Genomic DNA, 23,155 nt, shown 5'->3' with positions numbered 1-23,155 from the left:
GAGAGGAAAGACTGATGCTCAACAAGTAATTACAAAGCAATCAGCTACTTCAAAAGGGCACGCAGTTGGATATGGAGCTCAATCCTCATTCATGGAAAAGAAATACTGAGGAAGAGAGTGCTATCATTAAGTGAAGATGAAGGAGAAAATGAATTTGGTTTTGGAAATGTTGAGTTCACAAATTCCGTGAGATATATCCATGTGGAAATATCTACTAAATCAAACAATTGCAAGTGTGCATTTCAAGCTCAGAGGAGCTATTTTGGTTAGAGATGTAAACCTAGATGTTATTGGCATTCCTTAACATTACAACCAGTAGAGTGGATGGTCTGGAATAGGTTAAGTGCTTAGACTGAGATGGGAAAGACACTAAGGAGAATAGAGCCTAGGAAAAAGTGTTGAAAAACTCCAATATTTTATGGTCATTTGAAAGGAACAAAGGTTAGGAGGAGAGGCTAGAATCATAGGAAAAGAACCAGGGGCATGTGGAATCGGAATTAAGAGAAGTATTTCAAAGGGAAGTTATCCAAGTTGAAAAGATTTCAGAGTTAGAAAGAATATTAAAAAGAGTCTCTTGGATTTAGCAGTATAGAGATCATTTGTTATGTAATGAGATGGGTTTCAGAAGAGTAGTGGGAGCAGAATACTATTGGAGTGTGTTGAGAAACGAAAAGAGGATATGGAATGGAATTTGAAGACAATGTTTTCAGGAACTATGGCTGAGGTATACGAAAGAGGTAAGACATTTACTTTGAGGAGAAGAAGTCAAAGGAGGGGGGTTCTTACTTGTCTTGGTTTAGGATTTGATAGAATTGCATGAGGATGATGGGGAAAAACTTGTCAAGAGATTAAGCTGAAGAAATGGGAGGGGGAAATAATAAAAGAATTTAGTGAGTTTTTACTCATCCTCTCTGAATAAGTCATATTATATTTTAGAGCATCTAAAACATCCACTTGACCTACATAAAAGAATGCTGAAAATTCTAACACATTTACCACACAATACCATTTGAACCAAAGATCATTGATTTATCAGGATGGTTTGTGATCAAATAAGTTTGAGATACATACATACTAATCACAATTTCTTGGAAATTTGCAACCAATATCATTATTCAAAGGCTCTGAAAATCCTGTAGCAAGCAAACCTGGCCTTTTTAACCTGGCATTTGACAAAATATCAAAGCTATTATATCTTTTCCTTTCTTTAATATTTTCCCCCAATTTTGGAATTAAGACTCTAGGGTTCAGAATGAGGTTTAAGACAAATTGAAGCCCCTAGTAATGTTGGGGAAGGTCTAGGTAACTATATAGAAAATACATGTTTCACATTCCGTGCAATTTAGTGCCAAGTTTTGCAACCTTGAGAGGGCAAGCCATTCCAGAACCAATATCATTCCCAAAGTTTTCAAAATACATCTTACAGAAATAAAAATTTATTCAGGATGCCACTCAAACCCCCATGGAGCCCTTTGAAAGAATTGGGAAATTACTGGAGATCACTTAAGGTTTCTTTAGAAGAGTAGAAAATAAGGTTGGAAAGGAAGACTGAGTCAAAATATGTAGAATGCTGTGAGCCACAGTAAGGAATTTGGGGATTTATTTTGAGTTCAATAGGAAATTATTAGAGTTTTGAAATATGGGAGTAAGGTAATTAATAGTTCAGTTTCCAAAAGATCAATTTGGCTGCTATGCAGAAAGCAAATTTTTATACCTTTTGATTTTGGTGTAATATATTTTAAAAATTCAAGCTTGATTGGTGGACCCAATCCCTATAAAACGTGAATTTTAATTCTTCAAATTATGAACACAGCCCTTCAATAACTACAGAAGGACTTCAACATTTGTAATGCAGTATTGCCCAAAAGGATATAATTTATGTTAAAGAAAAATAACTATATATTCCCAAGGATTTCTACCCTGTCTACACATTAGAATCTCCTGGGAGTTTTAAAAAATTACTTTGCAGGACCTGACAACCAGGGATTCTGACTCATTTGATTTGGGGTGGGATTCTAGCATTGGCTTTTTAAAAGCACTCTAGATGTTTACAGTGTGAAGCCTGGAATGGGAATTATTGCCATAGGCTCTATCCATGCATGCAATAAACAAAAAAAGTAAAAGGTCTGAAAGCACAGTAAACAAACTGATAAGATAGCTTTCCTTTGAAGGATCGAGGAGAAACTTTATAACATTAAAAATTTTTAAGTGAGACTATATTCATGATATTTCATGATATGTAAACAAATAAAGGGTTTTTAAATTAAAAGTAGCTCATTTTAATAGAAGTGAAACAGCACATTAGTTTTCTCCCCTTGGAGACAATACTGCATGAGCAGCTGTTTCATGGCACTATTTAATAGTGGAAAGAGGCAAATAGGATGCTGCCAGCAAAATTACTGAGTCATATTTTCCCGGTTTTGCAGTCCTCTCTCACATCCAACTAAATGGGAAGAAAGATTTTAAAAATTTACACTGTGCCATTGCAAGAAAACAGGGTCAAGCCCTAGAATCTGGCCTTTTAACGATTGGTTTGATGATTATTTGATCAGTTTGGCTTGAAATAAAATATGATTGTGAAGAAAGATGAAATCAGGTTTTTTTAGTTTCAGTGAGGTCTCATACAAACAGAAGATTTTAAATAAAATGGTGAAATAAACTGCAGTCAATTTAAAAGAATAATAATGTGAATTGAATCAGGAAAGCAGAGGGTTCTTACCAGGCATATGACATTGGTAGTGGCCCAACATTGCACAAAATGGGTTTGGGTTTCACCTCTCTTCTAACACATACTGTCTTTATTGGTTTGAGAAATTAACCTCTGAGAGTTTTCATTCCTTGTTTGTAAAATGGAGAATATGCAGTGTCTATATTTCATGGTTATTGTGAGGAATGAGATAATGTAAGTGTCTTATGAAGTGTAGTAATGTGTACTAGACAGAGTATGAGCTTCAGAGTCTGAAGAAAATGATTTAAGTCGAGACTTCTCCATTTTCCGGGACTATCATCAGGGTTAGTCATTTAATTACTCTGAACCTTAAATTTATCTTTTTTTGATCATCAGCCTAAATAAATCTTGGTCTACAGCACTTGCTCAATGTGTCTATTTTCTTCCTCCCTCATCACTTCCAACAATTATACCAACAGGACTAACACAATGCTTGTTTTCTTGTCCTATCATAATGAAATCCCACTTATACCCTATTGGTTTGCTCCAGAGGCAAGTGATCAACAACAATAGGAATATTCAAAAACTTCATGTGTGGACCAAATTGTTTACTGTTACTTATTATTTTATCACCATGAGGTACCTGATGGCAAAAAATATTGCGTTAATACATTTTTAAATGCAATTTCAGAGTATTGAGTTTTATTTTCCATTTTTTAATTCTAATTTTTTACTTTTTTTTTTTAATGTGTGAAAAACATATGGCTATGTCAAAGGAAGACAAAGTGCCATATTAGAGCAGATTCTCTATGCTTTTACTCTAGCATTTTGTCCCTCTGAGAACTCAAGGGACATATGCTAAGGTATTGTTTTCTTTTTAGACAACAGGCAGAGAGGTTAGTTGTATTTACAAATGAATCTTGATTTCCTCTTATAATATTTTACAGTTTTTATAAATGAGAACTCTTCTGGACATCTGTTGGTCATTTTAGGGACTTTCGTTCTATCAACCACATGCTATTTTTTAAAAAAGAATATGTGATTTCAAATAACATATTTTCATCCCTCTCACCAAAACATTGTTCTAGGAAGATCAACAACAACTTTTTGCTCTGGCAAATACCCTGGAAGATGGTGGCATGACACCTAAACTGGTTGAGGTAATGAAACGACTGTGGACAGATCCCGGAATCCAGGTCTGCTTTGAAAGGGCATCTGAATATCAGCTTAACGACTCAGCAGCTTAGTAAGTGAATTCATTTTGACAGAAATTTTAGCTGAAACATTTAAAATTAAGAATTATAATTATAATTTTGTAAGCACAAATGAGGAAAGTACTTTACTGTGCATTGTATTATACTAAAAAAAGCAATTAAAGAGAAAGAAATAAAAAAAGAGCAAGGTGACATAAATGGATGTAAAGAAATATAAACAGGTGAGCATTTTAAATAACTAATTTTGAAACTATTTCACCTGAGAAGATCCCAAGCTTGTATATATCTTCCCCAGATTAAAAAGATTCAATCATTGTGCCTAGTGCTCATCAAAAACAGAGACATGACACGCACATGAGGTTTGAAGTGATGACTTTCATCTCTATTCGTATTACTGAAATCATCTCCTGAAATAATTTTGGTAATGACATATACTTTGATTCCACTGGTTTGATAAACATGATAGAGAACTCTAGAAGAAAGTATTGTGCTGATTTCCAAACTATTTCTGTATGGTGGGAATCTTTTTGAGTCTCAGAGTAAGATTATATAATTTTCACAGCTAATGTCAGCCCGTTAGCATTTACCAGCCACAAGGAAATTAGGTGATTGTAACAGCAAGTGGTTAGTTTTTTTCTCAAGGAGATTTCAAATTTCCATTTTAGTAAGTGGTCCTTTATCTGTCCCTCAGTTATATGCCTGCAAGTATTTGTGCACACAAATGTAAATATAATTTATCAAATTCATATTTCTGTCCATGGACATAATTGTGTTAAGAATAACAAATACAGTCTCCTTGATGAACTCCCCACAGAATATGAGAGCATTTAATTTTTTAAAAGGAATGAAAACATTAAACATATGAAAGACTTTTGGAGGACAGAGCAATGAAACTGGCATGATACTTCTGATTTTTAATCTGAGATGAACAGAAGAATTATGGAGAGAAAAACCATATAATTATAAGCAGGGAAAACATTGGTCACCTGTGACTATTCATTCATCTTCATTTTAGATCCCAAATTCCAATGGGCACGTGTCCCTTGTAGGAAAGTGCTGCTGCTGCCTCTTTGATGGAGAGATAAATGCTTTCATAATTGTCTCACTGCCTAGCCACATTTTATCAGTAAAAAGGTTTTCTGCTTTATAGTGAAAGACTGCCTTTCTACACCAATCATGGGTAAAGGCCGTCACAACTAGTAAGAAGCTGAATTTAAAATATTCCCATTAAATATCATTAGTAAAATTATGGAGAAGGAAGGAGGTAAGGGAGGATAGATAAGAGTGAGTTGCCATTAATATATTTAGTTTGGTATATACATTATTGATTAAATGTGATTTTTCCCTTAAGATATTGAAAGAAAATTACTTGCAATTATATTATCATTATGTTTACCAGATTCTTTGCTTTTTGATAGTAAAAATCTATTAATACATTATGTTGTCAAAATGAGTAGATGAAATAACATCTTATTGTACTTTTGAATCTTTAATTTTAGCTTTTTTTTCCTGTGCTTAAAATATATCTTACACTGAGACCATCTTATTAAAAACACTTGGCTGTTCTTCAAGTTAAACACAACTAAACAATATCAATTTGTGCCCATTTTGTGAATGCTCTCCATACTATAATGTTTTTGAACACCGAGATGGATTTTCAGGGCAGTGGAACTAACAGGAAAGCTGGTCCTATCACCCTCCTCCTGCCCCATCCCGTGTCTCAGGAAGCATTCTCATGTGCACTAAGTATTAAAATGTTAACCTGCTTCTGATTTTATTGGTCCTAAAAAGGAAGGTTAAGTAAAAGCTTGTTGCTAATAAAAATAATAGAATGGCTATTGCTCACTTTCAAAAATTAACAGCAGATTTTTTTCAAATCCTGAATTACATTTATTTTCAAACTAAATAGAAAATGAGATTGGTTGCATATTCCGTGTTTATTTCATATGTATCACATAGGGCAGAGGTCTCTAGCCTTTCTTTCTTTCTTTCTTTCTTTCTTTCTTTCTTTCTTTCTTTCTTTCTTTCTTTCTATTTCCTTCTTTCTCTTCCCTCCCTGCTTCCCTCCCTCCCTCCCTCCCTCCCTCCCTTCCTGCCTTCCTTTCTTGTGTAAATGAGAAAATTGTTATTTTCAAACTGAGGCTGAAAATAAGTCCCAATCAGAGTAAGGGAAGAGAATGCCTTTATTAGCAGCATATGTACCAGCAAACTTGAATGAAAAGGGACATAGCAGGGGCAACTGGGGAAGGATTTTAGCTAATACTTCATGGTTTACTGATTGGCTCAACTAATGTGCTGTTTAAACTCCACATGCATTCAGAACTATCATAGACTTCTTCAGGAAAAAATACTATGTTTTACATGATCAGAAGAATCAGGTATTTTTAAATGATTTGAGCTATGTTTATTAAAGCTCTTTAGTTTGGTCTAAGTTTTGGACCACAAGCTTGAACATCCAAACTCTAAATTTGTTTGTGTTTGCATTGTAAATGCAAATTTGCCACTCTGCAAATGCCTCTGCTTTGCTTGAAATCATATATACATGCAAATATATGTATTTTAAAATGTATCTTTTCCAAAGCATTCATTTTGCTATCGACAAACTGAATTTAACATCTATTTTGGCAAATATATTTATTTATTTATGGTTTACTGCTGCATGAACCAACTACCAACCATTTACTCACAACATATACAGACTTAGTAAATAGGGAATCTGTAAAGGATTTGCTTCACAAGAGAAAAAATAAATAAACTAGGAAATTGTGCCAGTACATTCTTCTGATTTACATATTGATTTGTCATTCCTTTTTTTCAAGAAAAAATAATCTTTATTAGAACAAACCCATGGTGATGAGTTTTCACATTATACATGTTTCTGAGGTATGATTATATGTCTTGCCTTGACCAAAATCCCTTTGAGGGACTTGCCCATTTCTAGTTTGTTTTAGCTTAATAGTAAAAAATATAGAAAAGAATAAGTGACATAAATTGCTGTTTAATTTATTTTTCTAAAAATTATGAAATACCTTTGTTTTTTAAGACACTATGCTCAGTACTAAGGATTAACAACCCCTCAACTTTACCCTTGAACTAATTCAACTTTTGAATAACTAACATTCAGCTGAAATCTCTTTCTCAAAGTCTGTCTGGATGGAAGTACGCCCATCTGGGTCTTTCTATTTAAGCTACAGATGTAAACTTTGTTCATTGTAATGGTTAAGCTTGTCATAAAAACCTTACCATGCTATTAATATTTGTATTTAAAATATGCACAGAAGCAGCCATATTGCTAAGCTGCTAAGGCCTTGGATCCAAAATATACAACAATGGCTTCCAACTTTTTTTCTTTTAAAGCAAAGAAAGTACAACTTTATATACTGTAAACATATTTTCTGGTTTGAAGGAGGAAACTGAAAGCAGGTTCTTTCCTCTAATCTAACAGACTCCTACAGAGTGCCCAGCCTAATCAGCCTTATTCCTGCCCCTCACCAATCCAGTATTCAGCCTGTAACAGTAGGGTTTTTAATATGGCTTCCTGGAAGGATTCAGGGCCCAGTGAATCACTGATGCAAGAGAAGAGGAAGTAGGAGTTGGTGAGGGCTAAGTTCAGCCTCTGTCCCCAGGGAGTGCTGGGTCAAGGTAGGTTAGCATTTCCACGAATTAGTTCCAACAAGAGAGTCAAAGGGTGTTTCTTTTATTGAGTGAACTGGATTCATCAGGGCACTTAATGAAAAGGGCTCAGACTCCTAAACTAGGCAATCCACACAAAAATAACACAACAACCTGCAAATTATGACCTTAAAATCAGTCACTCTCATAAAACTCAAAGTGCCTAAATGCTAACTACAGCATTTAGGATAGTTTAGTGACTACCAGCCATCACACGTACCATTTTGCTGCATGGCCAGGCCCTTTCAAGAGCAGTTTTCTCTAAAAGCTTTATCTATGCCAGGAAATCTAGCATAAAAGCCTCATGAAGTACAGACTAAAACAGGGCTGATTTAACTGATCTTTAGAAGAGGTCCCTGGAGGTCACGTTTGTGTCACAATCAGCCAGCTGCAACAGCACAGCCACCAAACTCTTTGTTATTCCAATGCACAGAATTTGAAAAGCACATGTCCAGAAAGTAATAGGTTTTAAAGGACCCTCAACTAAATATTCATTTGTACTGAATCCTGGTGTCTTTCACTAGCAAAGATATAAATATATATGTGCTATTATGCTTTTTTTTTTATTAGCTACCTTAATGATTTAGACAGAATAACAGCTCCTAGTTATGTCCCAAATGAGCAAGATGTTCTACATTCTCGAGTGAAAACGACCGGAATCATCGAAACTCAATTCTCCTTTAAAGACTTGCACTTCAGGTATGATGAAATGCCATTTCTAACTGTCAATGGAATTGTATGCCGGGCTCACTACTTCTTCATGGAGAAAAGTTCTAACTCATGACCCAGATAGTGAGTCTCTGAGCATGCTCACAAGTGCTCATGAGGTCTCCTTTACTTTCATTATCACTTGTCTTTATTGCCCTCCAATAGCTCCTCGCCGCCCCCACCCCCACCCCTGCTTCCTGAGCCTCAGGCCTGCACCCTCCCTCAGAGCATAGCACCTCCACTGAGCACAGCAATCTAGCTTTTATTTTCCTTATACTTGTAACTGACATCTTACTTTGAACAAAAGAATATATGTATGGAGATATATATATATATATATATATATATATATATATATATATATTTTTTTTTTTTTTTAAAAAACATTCAAGCAACAGGTGCCAGGGATCCTATGTCCTTTGCCTTTCTACTTTTCCATCTGCTTGAAATATTCTAATTAAATTTGTTTCCATAATTTTAAAAAATGCAAATAATTCAGAAGATAATACTTTGAATGTGACGCTATTTACTGGAATCACAAGTCAAATTTTATAAGCATAATTTGGGTATGAAAATGAGTCAATTACTCTCATTCTTGTTGCATTACTAAGACCTTCGCAGTCGTACTATTGCAAAATCATTCATTTACTATACCAAGAAATGAAAAGCCATCTATAGTGTTAGAAATTGACCCTTGACACTTAAGCGCCTCTTCCTATGGATTGTGGACAAGGTAGGATATTAAACATTAAAGCCAGATTCTACATGTATGCTTTAAAAGTGTTAAAAATCAATATAATATAGTTAAGATCATGCATGCAATATGGAAAATTTTTGAAGAGTAGTAAAACTATAGAAGAGTGAATGAGTATTTGAATCCATTTTTGTGGAAAAATTAAGAGTGGTAATTAGTCAATATTATAAACCCATCAATGATGTGCAGAATCATGGTCTTTGAAATCAGAAAGGGGTACATTCTAATCATATTTCTAACACTTTTATGTAGGATAATCATATTTTTAATCATATTTCTAGCACTTTTCAGTAGGATAATGAAATTTGATTATATATACTATCTAATTAGAATAGCTATTACCTAAATAGCCAGGATATTTTTAAGTTAATATGGAAGCTCTCTTCAAACCTTACACCTAAAGTTCAGGCCCACAAATAGTTACTTCAGTGAAAGATGAGCCAAAGATCAAGCCAGGATAAAGAGACTGCGAAGATTCTGATCAACATTCTCTCTTGGCAACTCTGAATGTAACAAAAGTTCATCTTCAGTCTTGGCTTCACTGTGGTACAGTTCCTCCTGACCTGGGATCCACTTTCTAGGGTTTTCCTGTGGGAACCCCAGTCCAAATGCTTCTGCCCTTCCCCCCTCCTACTCCTGCCAAAGGTATTCTTGGCACAGTCCTTTCTGTCTCTCACTCTCTCCTCGCCAAACTCCTCATTGGAATACCCAAGGGCCTCGTAGACTGGGTGGGTCTTGAAGCCAGATAGAAGAACGTCCCAATCCCAGGTTCTCTGGTAATCAGCAGTGGAAATTGAGGAGGGACCCAGTTACCTTTTCTTCACTTGCCTAATAAATTGGTTGTAAAGATTGTATGAAATAGAGTTATAACTTGGTGTTAACTTATCTTACAGAAGATAATGGAATTTTCTGGATCCCATCTTGTTTGGATCATAAGCCAGTTTCGATTAGTGTCACATATGAACAACTAGAAGGTCACAACACTATTCATTCCCTACAACACTGACCAATTTAACGTCTTCTCAGAAATGTTCACTCTCATAAATTATCTTATTTACGTATCTTTTCCTGGAACATTCCAAGCCTTAGGGCTTTTGCACTTGCTGTTCTCTGTGCCTAAAATGTTCTGCCACAGAAACTCTGCAAGGACTGGGCTCCTTCTTGTCATTAAATACCCAAATCAAATGCCATCTCCCCATGGAGCTTTGGCTATCCTGTCTATTAATCACCCCTGCATGTGCCTGACATACTTTAATAAATGACTTTCTGGGAGGAAAAGGAGGTTGGGGAGGGAGTGCTGAATTGTATGATTTGTAGCTTTTGACAATTTCTCTGGTGAAATAGTCCCACTATAGCCAATTTCAAGCTACCAATATGATGTCACTGAATGTAGTGTTGGGAAAGCATAGAAACAGCTCTCACTAATCATGCCTGTGTGAGCAGGCACATTACACAATTGACACATCACATAGGTTTCCACTTTTTCAAAATTCATCAACAGATGACATTTTCTTGTTCCTGTTTGATTACTCTTTTTGTTTCTGCTTTTTCCTTCCTACACTCTGAGCTCCAGGAAGCCAGGGACTGTGTCTGTTTGCAGCTATGCCTTCTCATGCTTAGCCCAAAGCTGAGTGCAGGGAATGCATGCAGTCAGTTTTTGCTAATGGATAAATGTACCATGCTAAGCAGTCTAGGTTCACTATCTTGACACCCACACATAGCAATATGAGCTGGGTGTTGTTATCCTCATGTAGGATAAAGAATCAGGAAAGGAAGACTAATACAAGGTGAAAGACTTTTTTTTTTTATGTATGCATAAAAGTGCTAGAAATATGATTAGAATGTACCCCTTTCTGATTTCAAACACTGTGATTCTTACACTGCAAATAGTTGATGGGTTAATAGATAAATTGGGGTGGAAACCATTTTTTTTTTTTTCTGTAAAGTAAGTGCTTTTTCCTTGTTGTTGGCCATTTTAATTCCCTTAAGAGAGGGCAGGAGGGGGGGGGGAAATAACTGCCTGTTGGAGAGATAGATAGCTTTGATGTTGGCAGGGCCCTGAGGTATTTCACAAGCTATATTTCCAAAATAAGGGTACATGATGATTGCCAATGGATATAGAAAACTTCACAAATTAATATTCATTTTCTGAAACATTTGTTTTCCTCCATTTGTTTTGCTATATACCAGGTAATATAAATATTCATAAAAAATTAAAACTTAATTATATATTCTAAATAGAATTTGGAATTTGTATTTTTAAATAAACACATTGCTTTAAATATATTTGCCTCATAATAGGCCTCTTCAGGTGAGCCCTCCAAACCCCTGTTGGTGTATGATCATTTCCTCAGTACTTTTTTGTAGTTCTGTGGTTAATTTTGTGAAGCACTGTCATTAGTCATCTAGATAGGTGATCTCCTATTCAATTTTCACATATTGCCGCCCTTATGAAGGAATGAAAAAGGTCTTACTAATTTTCTATTACAGTACCAATTTTAAAATATAAGGAGTTTTTGAGTTGTATTGTGGGACCCAGTTAGGACTTATTTGGCTATAACATTCGCTATACCATACTACTAACTCTTTGCCATTCACTGAACAGGTTTTGAATTCTTTTGGTTTCTTAAGAGGTTTTGCTTTCCCTCTGGCTCAAGAGGGTATGTTATTAAAGGTGTTTTCTATGGGGAAGAAAAGGGAGGATATGATAGCTACTCACTGAAATGAGGGGGTTTTTCTAAAAACAAGTTTCCATTTAAATAATGGAATTTAGAAAATATGTAATTTTTGTTATAAAATATGAAAAACACAATTATACCTTTTCCTTAAGGAACTATTTAAAATTATTTGAATACGTTTTAAGTTTAATCACAACAATTCAGATGTATTAATACCCTAAAAATTCTCATTGATAAATCATTTTATTTTTTTGAAGTGTTGAATGATATTATGCAAAACTGCACAGAATTTTGTAGTTCAAAATTTGGTCATATTTCAAAATAGGAAGTATAAATATAATGCATCTTCCAACTTCATTTCAGCAAGGGCCCAGGTAATAAAATATATTACATTAGCATTGACTTGTATTCACATAGTATAAATCATCCTATGTCTATTCATTACTAAAGATGTAATTCACATATTCAATTAGAGAACTCTAGAATTTTAAATAGAAACACCAAAAAGAAAAATTATCTCTTCCAATGTACTATATTATCTTCATGTATCATCTAGTTTAATGGAAATTACCTTAGATATCTTAATAAACCAGAACACCAACTGTCAAACTGATAAAATAAATCATCTTTAGGGATATTTAAATATTAGGTAAATTAAACATGCAATGAATATGTGAGCTTTTATATTGTTATAAAGTAATTCCTCAAAACAAATAATTCAGAAATAAATTTACAAGGATTTTTCAAAGTTAATTATAGAGAAGTAACTTTCTCTCTCATTCTTCTGTGACTATAGAATTGAAAGGACTTAAAATTGGAAGCCAAGGAAAAAAGTCAGCAACTGTTGTAACATAGAGCTTTAGATTTTGTAGATTTAACATAAATGTTGCAACAATGTTTGATGGGTCCATAACATGTAAGAAATTATAATTTTCCTGAAATATGAATTTGAATCATGGTTACTGTGCTAATTTGTGAGGAGTCTGAGTCCACTTGGTTTAGGAGTGAGTCTGTTTGTCCACCCATAGAAGCTGTTTTCTCTACTTTACTTTGCTATTCTCAGTTAACACTGATAGAGCAATAACTCATGCATACCATATATTTCAGGTATGTTCATAGTAAATATTGCCAAATAATTTATATAATATAGTGTCTAATGACTACAGAATTTATTTTAATGACTTCAGATTATTATTATATAATTAGAGTATTATCTAGGTAGCACATAAAGTTACAGGTTTATACAAATACCCATTTAGCTAAAAGTATATATCGATATTAGCAATTAAGAGGATTTGAGGCCCATGGCTTCCTTACGGCTATAAGTTCTTTCAATTCTGTTTTTTAGTCACAGAGCAACTGAGATTTGGAAAGGTCTCTGGGCATATCATTTGTGTCTGCAAGAATCTACCCTTCTCTATTTTAAAAACTAGGCACAAGGCAAATTTGGTTAGCCCATTTTGCTAAAGGACATGGATGGGATGCCATAGATCTACCTGTTGGCCCCCTCATATGTGACCAACATAAGAAGTCACACCAATTCTGATACAGCCAATATCTTGAATAATTCCCACTCAATGGAATAGTTTAAAAATAAATACTCAGATTAAATCTTATTTCATATGATCAAATATATAGCAGAAAATGTCAGCAATTGTGATTTTTCTAAGATAACCATATGCTTAGAGGATGAGCAAAGATCTCTAACAAATAGTTTAGTTGCAGAAGATTGATTTTTAGCTATTCCAGGTTATGTAATGATTCTGCAAGCATTATAAAGGGCAGATTATTTCATGATAATCTGTTCTGATATGAAGTCTGAATAATCTTATATGGACAAATATTTAGCCAACTGTCTAACATAAACTCATAAAACTCAACAGCTTCATCAACTATTTAGAATAGAACTATAAAACTCAACAGGTTAGTCAACTGTTCAATTTAAAGTCATAAAACTCTGATGGCTTGTCATACATTAATGACATGGGCTATTGAGCAGATAATCAATGTTCACCTGTCACAAAAAGCCTGGCCTGGTTAATTTCTAGCTACATCATAAATTTCAGGCATTTAAATTTTTTAATTTAAGAATTCTAACTTAAATATCAGGATTAATGAAGAAATAATTACAAAAAAAAAAAAAAATTCCACCCAAAACGAGGACAGCAAGTACCTACCATTCAACATCATTAAGGCTCTAGTTAGTCTGCAAGGCTCTAATTACTGTTCTGCACATTGCTTAACATGTCCACTGACTTCATTGACTGTCCATTTAGGGTTGTTCAATCCAAATGTCCAATAAGCAAGTATACATGTTTTTTCTCCGATTTCTAATTTTGTCTTTTTTAGAATGGTCAAGTTGAAGATTTATAATATATACAAGGAAGAATACTTCAGTAATTATCCCACTTGGCAAATCTCCAGATTGCTTTAATAGGCTGTAATGCTTTACCCATTTGTAAAATGAGCCCCTGATTAAAATTTAGAGGAAGAGCTAAAAATAAAAAGAGATGTATGGGAAATAAGTTACTATAGTAACAGCCAAACAAAATGTAACTTTTCTTAGAGCTAACATAATATCCAGTAGAATCTAGGAGAATAAAAGCAAAACTCCAGCCCTTGGTCCTATTTGCTAATGAGCATTTCAGTTCAATAACAGCAGATGGTATTAGAAAAATATTCAATGTACCCTGGACCCGTGTCTCCTATGTCAAGCTTCACAGAAACAAAACAAAACATTACTTATCAACTGAGTCATAAAATGGAAGATTATTTGCATTCACTCTAGACTTTCAGAAGCCACTTTATCTATATGAATAAAACCCTAAGATACAACAATCTTTGCCCTCCCTTCCTTAGGACAAATCTAAGCTTATTAAGATCTGTTCAAAGGAGGCTGCATTAAGATATATTGAAAGAACATTGGGCCAAGGGTCATATTACAAAAGTTCTACCCCTTACTAATTGTTAGTTTGAGAACAAGTCACTTAACCTCTGAAAAGCTCAGTTCTTTCACTTGTAAAATGAGTATAATACTATGCTCTCTTCTAACACAAAGAATTATTAGAAGCAACAAATATAACCACAGAGATGAATTTATTTGTCAGCTGAAGCATACAATTAAATATAATTTTTGCAAAAGTGTAAGATGTTATTCCTGTTATTGTTATTTATCACACTTGGCTATGTATTTACATGAATTGGAGAACAGCTACCTCTTACAGACTACAAAGAAGGTGCTTCATCAGCGATAGTCAGGAACTATGGCCATTGAGATTGCTGGGCTTGCTTTCACTCTGATTTTCATCTCAGAGATTCTTCCAATGTTTCAATTCTTCAGAAAGCCTTTTGAGAACATATGTTGCAGAAAAGAAATAGATGGGAAATAAATGAAGTTCCTTTTTCTTCCTCCTGGGGAGTTTACATCCCCAACAGATTGCATAAGTTGGGAATGCCCATCTTGTGAAAATTCTTATGACTGTTTTAATTACAAGAAATGCATCCCCCACCCCTCAAAAAAAAACTACTAATATGAAAGAAAAAAAGATTATCACCTCTGAGGTAAAAATTTTGGTCACCATCTGGGTAGTTATACAGTCAGCTTAAGGAAAGAGGAATTTTCTCAGACTTTCAAGATTTGTATATAATCTTATTGAAAACATTAACATAATTAAAAGAAGAAAGTATCAATCAGAAATGAGGGAGATGGAATGGTTGGGCATAAAAGCAGAGAAAAGGAAACTCAAAAGCAAATGCTAACATTATCAACCGAGGACCTGTTTCATGGAGAAAACTTAGCTAAGGTGCTCAGTAATTTGGTTCATTCAGCACTACCGTTCCTACTGTGGAAATTAAACATTGGGGTCTCAGCAAAAACATTCCATTCATCTAATTACCTTTGTCCCGGTTCCGTGATTAGTTAGCTTTTCACCGTAAGATGGCCAGTATGGAAGCAAACACCGATGAGGAGATTAGAGCAAAAGAGTAGGCAAAAACAATGGAGGTTTTCACATGTTCAAAATTTAGTGGGTGGTGATTCGTGGGGTAGTTTTAGTTTTGAAAAACCCACCAGGAGTTTACTCCTGGAAGTGCCTACTTCACCCTCAATTCATTAAAATCTACGTCACATCTGTTTGCCAGCAATGACCCAGAATACATTACTATATGGTTAAATGGAGAATATGTATGAAACCTCTAATGCAGTAGGTCTGTACTTTCTTCATTTAAAAATGGGAGGAAAAAAAAGACCTGAGAAGAAGAGAATTTTACATTTTGTCCCAGGCATGTGTCTGACATGTGGAAATACTATCTGGCCTGGGGAAGAATAGGCTACACAGTAAAGACACTTCCAATCTACCAGGTAAGGGTTTGAGAGCAAACTGTGGGCACCAGGTACAGGTTGTGGAAATCTAAGATAGATTTATACATAGCTGGTTAACCGTGTTCACAGTGTATCTATCATACACACACAGCAGCCACTCAAAAATATTAGTTGAATTAATAACCCTTGGGCAAACTGCTTAAGGTCTCATCTGAAAAACAGGGCTAATAATTGTACCCATCTCAGAAGTGTATGGTGAGGTTTAAATGAATTAATTTTTGCAAAGTGCTTACGTGCCTGGCAAATAGCAAACTATTTCGTGCATTAAATTAAGCTTTAGCCATTGCAATTGGCAATATGTGAATTTATGGAGAAAGTTAAAGTCATGATCTGAACTCCTATATTCTATAGATTAGACAATTTCAATAAAGGACTAGATAAACCTTTAATTTTCAAAGTCTGTAAAAAACTAAAGTTGTTTTTGTTGATTAACAAAACATTTGACTAAAGACTGAAATGTCTAAATGCATGTTTATCATTTCTTCCGTAAGAACTGACTGATTTTTAAAAATTAAATTTATCAGCTAATTTTTGCATAATATAATTTAAAGTAAACCTGTCTCCTTTCTCCATCTATTTTGCAAAAATGTGTATGCAGAAGGTTTTGGTAATTAGCAAAATTCATAAGCAATGCTTAAACTTTTTTTCATTGACACTGAACTTGAATTTTCAAACCACCTAACTATTGAACTCTTAACCATCACATTCAATATCGTGAGTACATTCTCTTTCAATCCACTACTAAATGAAATGATTACGCATTGGTGCACATATATATTTGAAGAATTCTATATATCTTTCTTTACTTGGTTCCTATGTGAAATGTGAAGTACTAGAGAAATACAATGTATTGTACTTTCAATTATCTTCAAAAAGTCAGCTCTTGGGCATTTGTTACCCAAAGTACAGTTATTACTCTTGAAATTTCGGTACAGCTTGGAAGCTTTTGGGTGCTTATTATTTGGAGATTAAATTACTACAGTGGTCCAGTAATTTCTTTCTTTGCCTCTAGTCCCTTCGTTATCAATTCTATTTTCTAGAATCAGATCAAGGTGACCTAACATAAGAACAACAAACAAACAAAAAAATTACCCAATTCCTTAAACATTTTCCTTAGTCCCACAGTGACTGCCATATAAAACCTAAATTTCTCATGTAACATGAAAGACTCAGTAAATTAATTTTCCTGCCTCCTCAAGTCCTTTGCTCTCGGTGTCTCCTTTGTTTCTGCTGCCTGGAACAGTCTTTCCCGGAGAGCCATTTGGCTCAATCCAATCCCTCATCTCCTCAATACAACTGTCTCCATCTGTACTTTCTGACCGTTCCACTTCAAACTGCAACTCACCCCCACACTCCATATCCTGTTGGAATCCCCTATGTCTATTCACACACACACACACACACACACACACACACACACACCACAACCACTACCACTCCCACCAGATTCTGAGCTTCTTGAGGGTAAATCTCAATTGCCTTGCATTTAATATGTGCTCATTAAATGCTTGTTGCCTGAATGTTGAATTATTAAATGAATAATTATCAGGCCTTATAGCTCAATTTTTTACCTTAAACTTTATATTCCCCCAAATATAAATTACTTGCTTATCTCAAACATGCCATGTGCTCTTATGCCTTCATGACTTGCACATGCTCTTCATTCTACCTAAAAATCTCTCCTCTATCCCATTAACATGAAATTTATTTATTTATGTAACAAATATTTATTGCATGCCTATTATGTGTCAAGCACAGTGCCAGCCAGGACTGGGAATATAGCAGTCCTACATTCCCATTCTCCTGAGGCTGCTCGTCTATTAGGGAGTTGATGGATATTAAACATGTAAAAAAGTAAACAAGCATGTAAATTCTTGATTGTGACAATTACTATGAAGGAAATAAAGTGACACAATAGAAAGTAAATGATGGATGGAGAGGATGCAATTAACATGGAGACTCAAGGAGTCCTTGTGAAGGAGACATTGAAGCTAACACCTGAAAGCTGAAAAAGAGGCAGTGGTGTGGAAGAAAGGAATTCGTGTCCCAAGGAAAACGAGGCCACATTTTCAAAAATCCGGGGACAGCCAAAGTTTGGTTTATATTAAGGAACTGGAAGAACAGCCTGTGATTGCACTGTATTCAAAAGAGGGAGAGTGGTGTGGAATAAGCTGGGAGAGCCAGGCAGGAACCGTGACTGCTCTAGCCTTCTGGGTCATCACAAAGAGTTGAGTTTTATTCTAAGGAAAAGAGATGCCATTGAAAGGTCGTAAGCAAGAAAGTGGTGTAATAAGATTTACTTTAAAACAATGTTCTGTGGGCTGTGAGAATCCATTTTAGGGCTCTAGGAGTAGAAACATGCAGACCGGTTAGGGCATTTTTACAGTGGCCCTGGTGGGAAATGCTGGTGGCTTGGACAGAGGAGAGGTATTGAAAAGAAATAGATGAATTAGAAACTGCATTTTTAATTTTTAATGTATGAGGGATAAAAAACAGAAGCGTATTAAGAATACATTCTAGTTTTTTGTTGTTTTTTTTTTTAGTTGCTGTGTACATGATGTCTTTTATCAAAATACAAAAACAGAGCGAGGTTCAAGTTTTCAAACACCTCCTCTGAGAAACTTTCATTATGCCTCAGGTGAACTTAATCAAATCCTCCTCTGTGCTCACATTTTACTTTGTATGTTAGAATATTTATTACACAATATTTTAATAAATTATGTGTTTTTCTCTCTACCAAGCAGCAAGCTCCTTCAATTCAGTGACTGTATCTTTTTCATCTGGGTGTCAGTGGGCGTAGCATAGTGTCAAGTATGTGAACAGAAATTACCTGAATGAATGAACACAGGGAGAACTAAGAGAACAGGCAAGAGTTATAGTATCAGAACTATATAGTAGCTTCCAAAGTTTCCAATCTTCCAAAGCTAATACATTTTGACTAAAGCTCTAAACTGCTATTAAATTCCCCAGCTGTTCAAAGTCAGTGTGTGAATTATTTTACTCTTATCTTTATAGAGAAAATACAAAAAAAAAAAAAAAGGCCTTCTTTTTTTCTATAGCCTTTAAGTTGCATGATAGCAAAATAAGATTTATTTTATAATCAATAAAAATCAAGATATGATATGGGGGCATCCATTTATAACTGTAAAGGTTAATCTTAATGCAAATATTTTAGAATATTTGTAAGATGCATTATTCTTTTGTTGCTTTTCTATTAAAGGATGTTTGATGTAGGTGGACAGCGATCAGAGAGAAAGAAATGGATTCACTGCTTTGAAGGAGTTACATGCATTATATTTTGTGCCTCACTCAGTGCCTATGACATGGTCCTAGTGGAAGATGAAGAAGTGGTAAGTCTAAAAGGAAAAACCAAATGTTTGTGCTTTCCAATAATATTACCACATTTCTCAATTCAACGCAGGCCTTCCAAAGATGTCTGTTATTCTAAATCCTTGTTTATGATGCCCAATGCTAGTATTTTACAAATAATAATCCTACATATTCTCATCTTCTTTGCCTAACAGAACAGAATGCATGAAAGTCTTCACCTGTTCAACAGTATCTGTAATCACAAGTATTTTGCAACCACCTCCATTGTCCTGTTTCTAAATAAAAAAGATCTCTTTCAAGAAAAAGTAACCAAAGTGCATCTTAGTATCTGCTTTCCAGAGTACACTGGTAAGATTCTTTTACATATGATCCATAGTTATAAATTCTTTTATAGACATATATCTTCCTGCATGGAATTTGACATTTAATATTTACAAGGAGGAGGCTTATGGTAATTTTTTGAGTAATGTGTACAATTCACACTGGAAAAGAATCTCACAAATAACCAGGAGCCCTCTTTACAGTCTTTACATTATAAAGCGAAGTTCTATTAAATAAACAGGAGGAAGATCGATAGACTAGGGCTGCTCTTCTATATAGTGTTTCAAATGACACTGCAAACTGTATTACCTTCAACATTGTGAGGAATGCAAATTTTCTTCCAAATTGGCATTTTTAGTGTATTTCCTAATTAAATCTCATAAAGATGAATTCTCTCTTAGTGCTTCTTCAAAGTCTAAATTAGTGCTACAGAGGGAGAGCATGAATGAGTCTTGAGAATACTGGCATCTTCTCTTCTTCTGGTTTCCCTAGGTCCCAGAATGTTAGTGCTGATCCTATTATTCAGTGACTATAAATATCAAGTTATATAGAAGGATTGTTTTCCCTTCAGGAACATGTTCTTGTGCAATTACTTGGATGCTGCATTGTTAATGAAATTACATAAGATGAAATATTTACTGTTCAAAAAGAAATACAATCCCAGTATGTGGGATAGCCCAGATGTCACTAGGAGACTGGCATTCTCTCAGAATAGGTTTTTATGCTAGTTAGTCTCTAATTAGTGTTTATACATCTTTCTTTAATTATAAATATGATTTATTACATGCTCACATGCTTATTTAACATGTGATTAAATATAAGCATAATTCTATATTTAATATTCCAAATTAAATACTGACTTATAATGGAGGGCTATGCGGTTTTAAAGATCGTCTCTTGTGGAATTTTGTTCCGGGTTACAACAAAGTAGGGAATGAAATCTTATCTCCTTGGAAAATCTTTATACTATTTCTCCAACCTGTTTCAAGTCCCTACTAAGTATATTCTGTTTAAAACCAATCATCAGTTCATCTTTAGCTGTATGGAGTTTGTTGGCCTACCTACTTTATTTCTGCCCCTTCCCAGTTGATTCATTGTGTGTCCTGCCACTAGACAAAACTTTCTCAAGCACAGCCTTCATCATGTTACTGCTTTGCTAAAACTTCAGTCAGGAATAGCTCTCTACAGCCCTCTGTGTCTTGTCTCAGCTCCTTTCTTTAGTTGGCATCACAGCCCATGATCCATACCATACCATCTATTCTACTTGAACTCCTACATTCCTATAAAAATCTTTCATTTCTGTCTTGCTAGTTCTTTCAAAGCTCACATCCACCTCCTTACTCCACCCTCAAATCTAGTGGTACAGGCTGCTCTCACCCCTACTTTTTTGCTTTCACTCATACTATTTTCTTCTCTTTTCTAGCTCTCTCTGGAGATCCATCTCACATATCATCTCCTCCTGAAGTCTATTCATATATAATGGCCATTTTCTTCCTCTTTTAATTAATATTAACACATGCATACACACACACACACACAAACCCTGACAACATTTAGCAAATATATAAGCTTGTGGTACTCACTCTGTTGATAAACATGTTAGTATCTCAACTGTATTGTGAGTTTTTTGAGGCAGAGGTTACATCTTAGCCATCGGAAGTCCATGCAGTGGGGTAAGCATAGTTTCCAGCACAAAGCAGATGCCACATACATAAATCTCTATAATAGTATTAGTACATCAAACAACAGCACACAACTTAAAGAGTCTAAATTGTAAAACCAGGATTATTTATAATTCTAGTCTTTGTGAGTTACAATTAATGTTTACCTCTTAAAATTTTTTTGTTTAACAAGGGCCAAATACATTTGAAGACGCAGGGAACTACATCAAGAACCAGTTTCTAGACCTGAATTTAAAGAAAGAAGATAAGGAAATTTATTCCCATATGACCTGTGCTACAGATACCCAGAATGTCAAGTTTGTGTTTGATGCAGTTACAGATATAATAATCAAAGAAAATCTGAAAGACTGTGGGCTTTTCTAATCAATCCTTCTCTTGAACTTGTACTCATGCACACTTTTCAAGATACAAAAGAAAAGGAGCTATGTGATGTATTTAGTTTGAACAGATATTAACTGATATGGAAATATAACTAGCATTATAAAGCAGAGAGTTTTCATATAAAGATTTTAATGCATCTTCTGTACCTGGATAAGTTTTAATTTCTCTGAGACACTCAGGATGGGATATCTTTGATGTCCTCAGGTCAAAAAATTGATATATTTCAGAAACTCTGAAACAATACATAATTTGGCACTGAATTTGCTTGGAAGTCAATTTCTGCATTGTAACCTATTTTTTTTTCATGGAATGATAAAAATGCAGGATATTCATATTATTTTCATTGGCCAGATTTTGAGAAGCATTCATTTTTTGCATGTAATCATGCCTTTACTGTACAGATTATTTTAAAAATGGTACTTTTTTTTTGGTCACTTACCTATTTAGCCAGCTGCAAATGAAATGTTCACTATATATATTCTTGTTGATAGGAAATTACATATGCAAAAGAAATACATGCAATTTTATCTGCTACATTTTTACATTAAAAATAATGTTTAATATACCCTTAGAGTTGAGGATTTCAATAATGTCTTTTTGTACCATCCTGGTTGAGGAGGGGAATATTCAATTTTCCCTGATTGGGGATTTGTTAAGGTCTAGGAACTTTAGGGAATTTCATAACTTCTTCAATGGGTGAGTTTCTCAGCAATTATGCATACTTATATCTCAGTCACTGCACCACCTATAGGTAACTGGACTACCCAACCCTGGAGAAAATAATCTCCGATCCCCACTACCTGCCCATGTATTGTGCACAGTCCAGTCACAGTGTAAGGCTCTTCAGTGGAGAATCCATTCCCCACGTTTTCTCCCTGAGTGTCATGCAACATTAATACAATTATACAATTGATAGTAGCATGATCTACTAGTTTTGGGACAAAAATTCTAGACTGTAAGGGAGAGAAATAATTTGATGTTTTAGCACCAGCACGTTTTGTGATTTGTGAATAAGAAGTAGGTAGGAGGTAGCAGACAGGAGATTTTTAGAAGATAAACATTGAGCTTCTCTGTTAGTACTGAGTGGTTCCTTCTAAATATTCTACTATATGCTAATGCTCAAAGTCTCCTTTTTAAAAGTTCATTCGGTGCCTTACAGACCAAATCATATTATCTATAAACAGAAAAGGTGATTTTCTTTCTTTTTCTTAAAGAGTGAAAACATTTGCAGAATATACTTTTAAAGCATGTCTCAATATCATCACCATCAATCCTGTACACTTGTAGAAGGTGGTATACAGGTCAGAATATTAGCTCAGTACATGAGAGTTATAACTATTCTGAAAAGGGAATTAATTATGTGTTT

General features: G+C 34.6%; 1 protein-coding gene across 1 annotated transcript in view; it reads left to right on the top strand.

Annotated features, from left to right (window-relative positions):
- Nucleotides 1–21,800, top strand: part of GNAT3 (G protein subunit alpha transducin 3) — a 48,183-nt gene extending 26,383 nt beyond the window's left edge. Inside the window, exons 4-8 of the mRNA XM_037836514.1 lie at nucleotides 3,757–3,914; nucleotides 8,125–8,253; nucleotides 19,296–19,425; nucleotides 19,600–19,753; nucleotides 21,581–21,800. Coding sequence (XP_037692442.1) covers nucleotides 3,757–3,914; nucleotides 8,125–8,253; nucleotides 19,296–19,425; nucleotides 19,600–19,753; nucleotides 21,581–21,771 — 762 coding nt within the window. The 3' untranslated portion in view covers nucleotides 21,772–21,800. The remainder of the gene's footprint in view (nucleotides 1–3,756; nucleotides 3,915–8,124; nucleotides 8,254–19,295; nucleotides 19,426–19,599; nucleotides 19,754–21,580) is intronic.
- Nucleotides 21,801–23,155: the final 1,355 nt, after the last annotated feature.

Source organism: Choloepus didactylus, chromosome 5, assembly GCF_015220235.1.
Source record: "Choloepus didactylus isolate mChoDid1 chromosome 5, mChoDid1.pri, whole genome shotgun sequence".
NCBI classification, from domain to species: Eukaryota; Metazoa; Chordata; class Mammalia; order Pilosa; family Megalonychidae; genus Choloepus; species Choloepus didactylus.
This window is presented reverse-complemented; position numbering and strand designations above follow the sequence as displayed.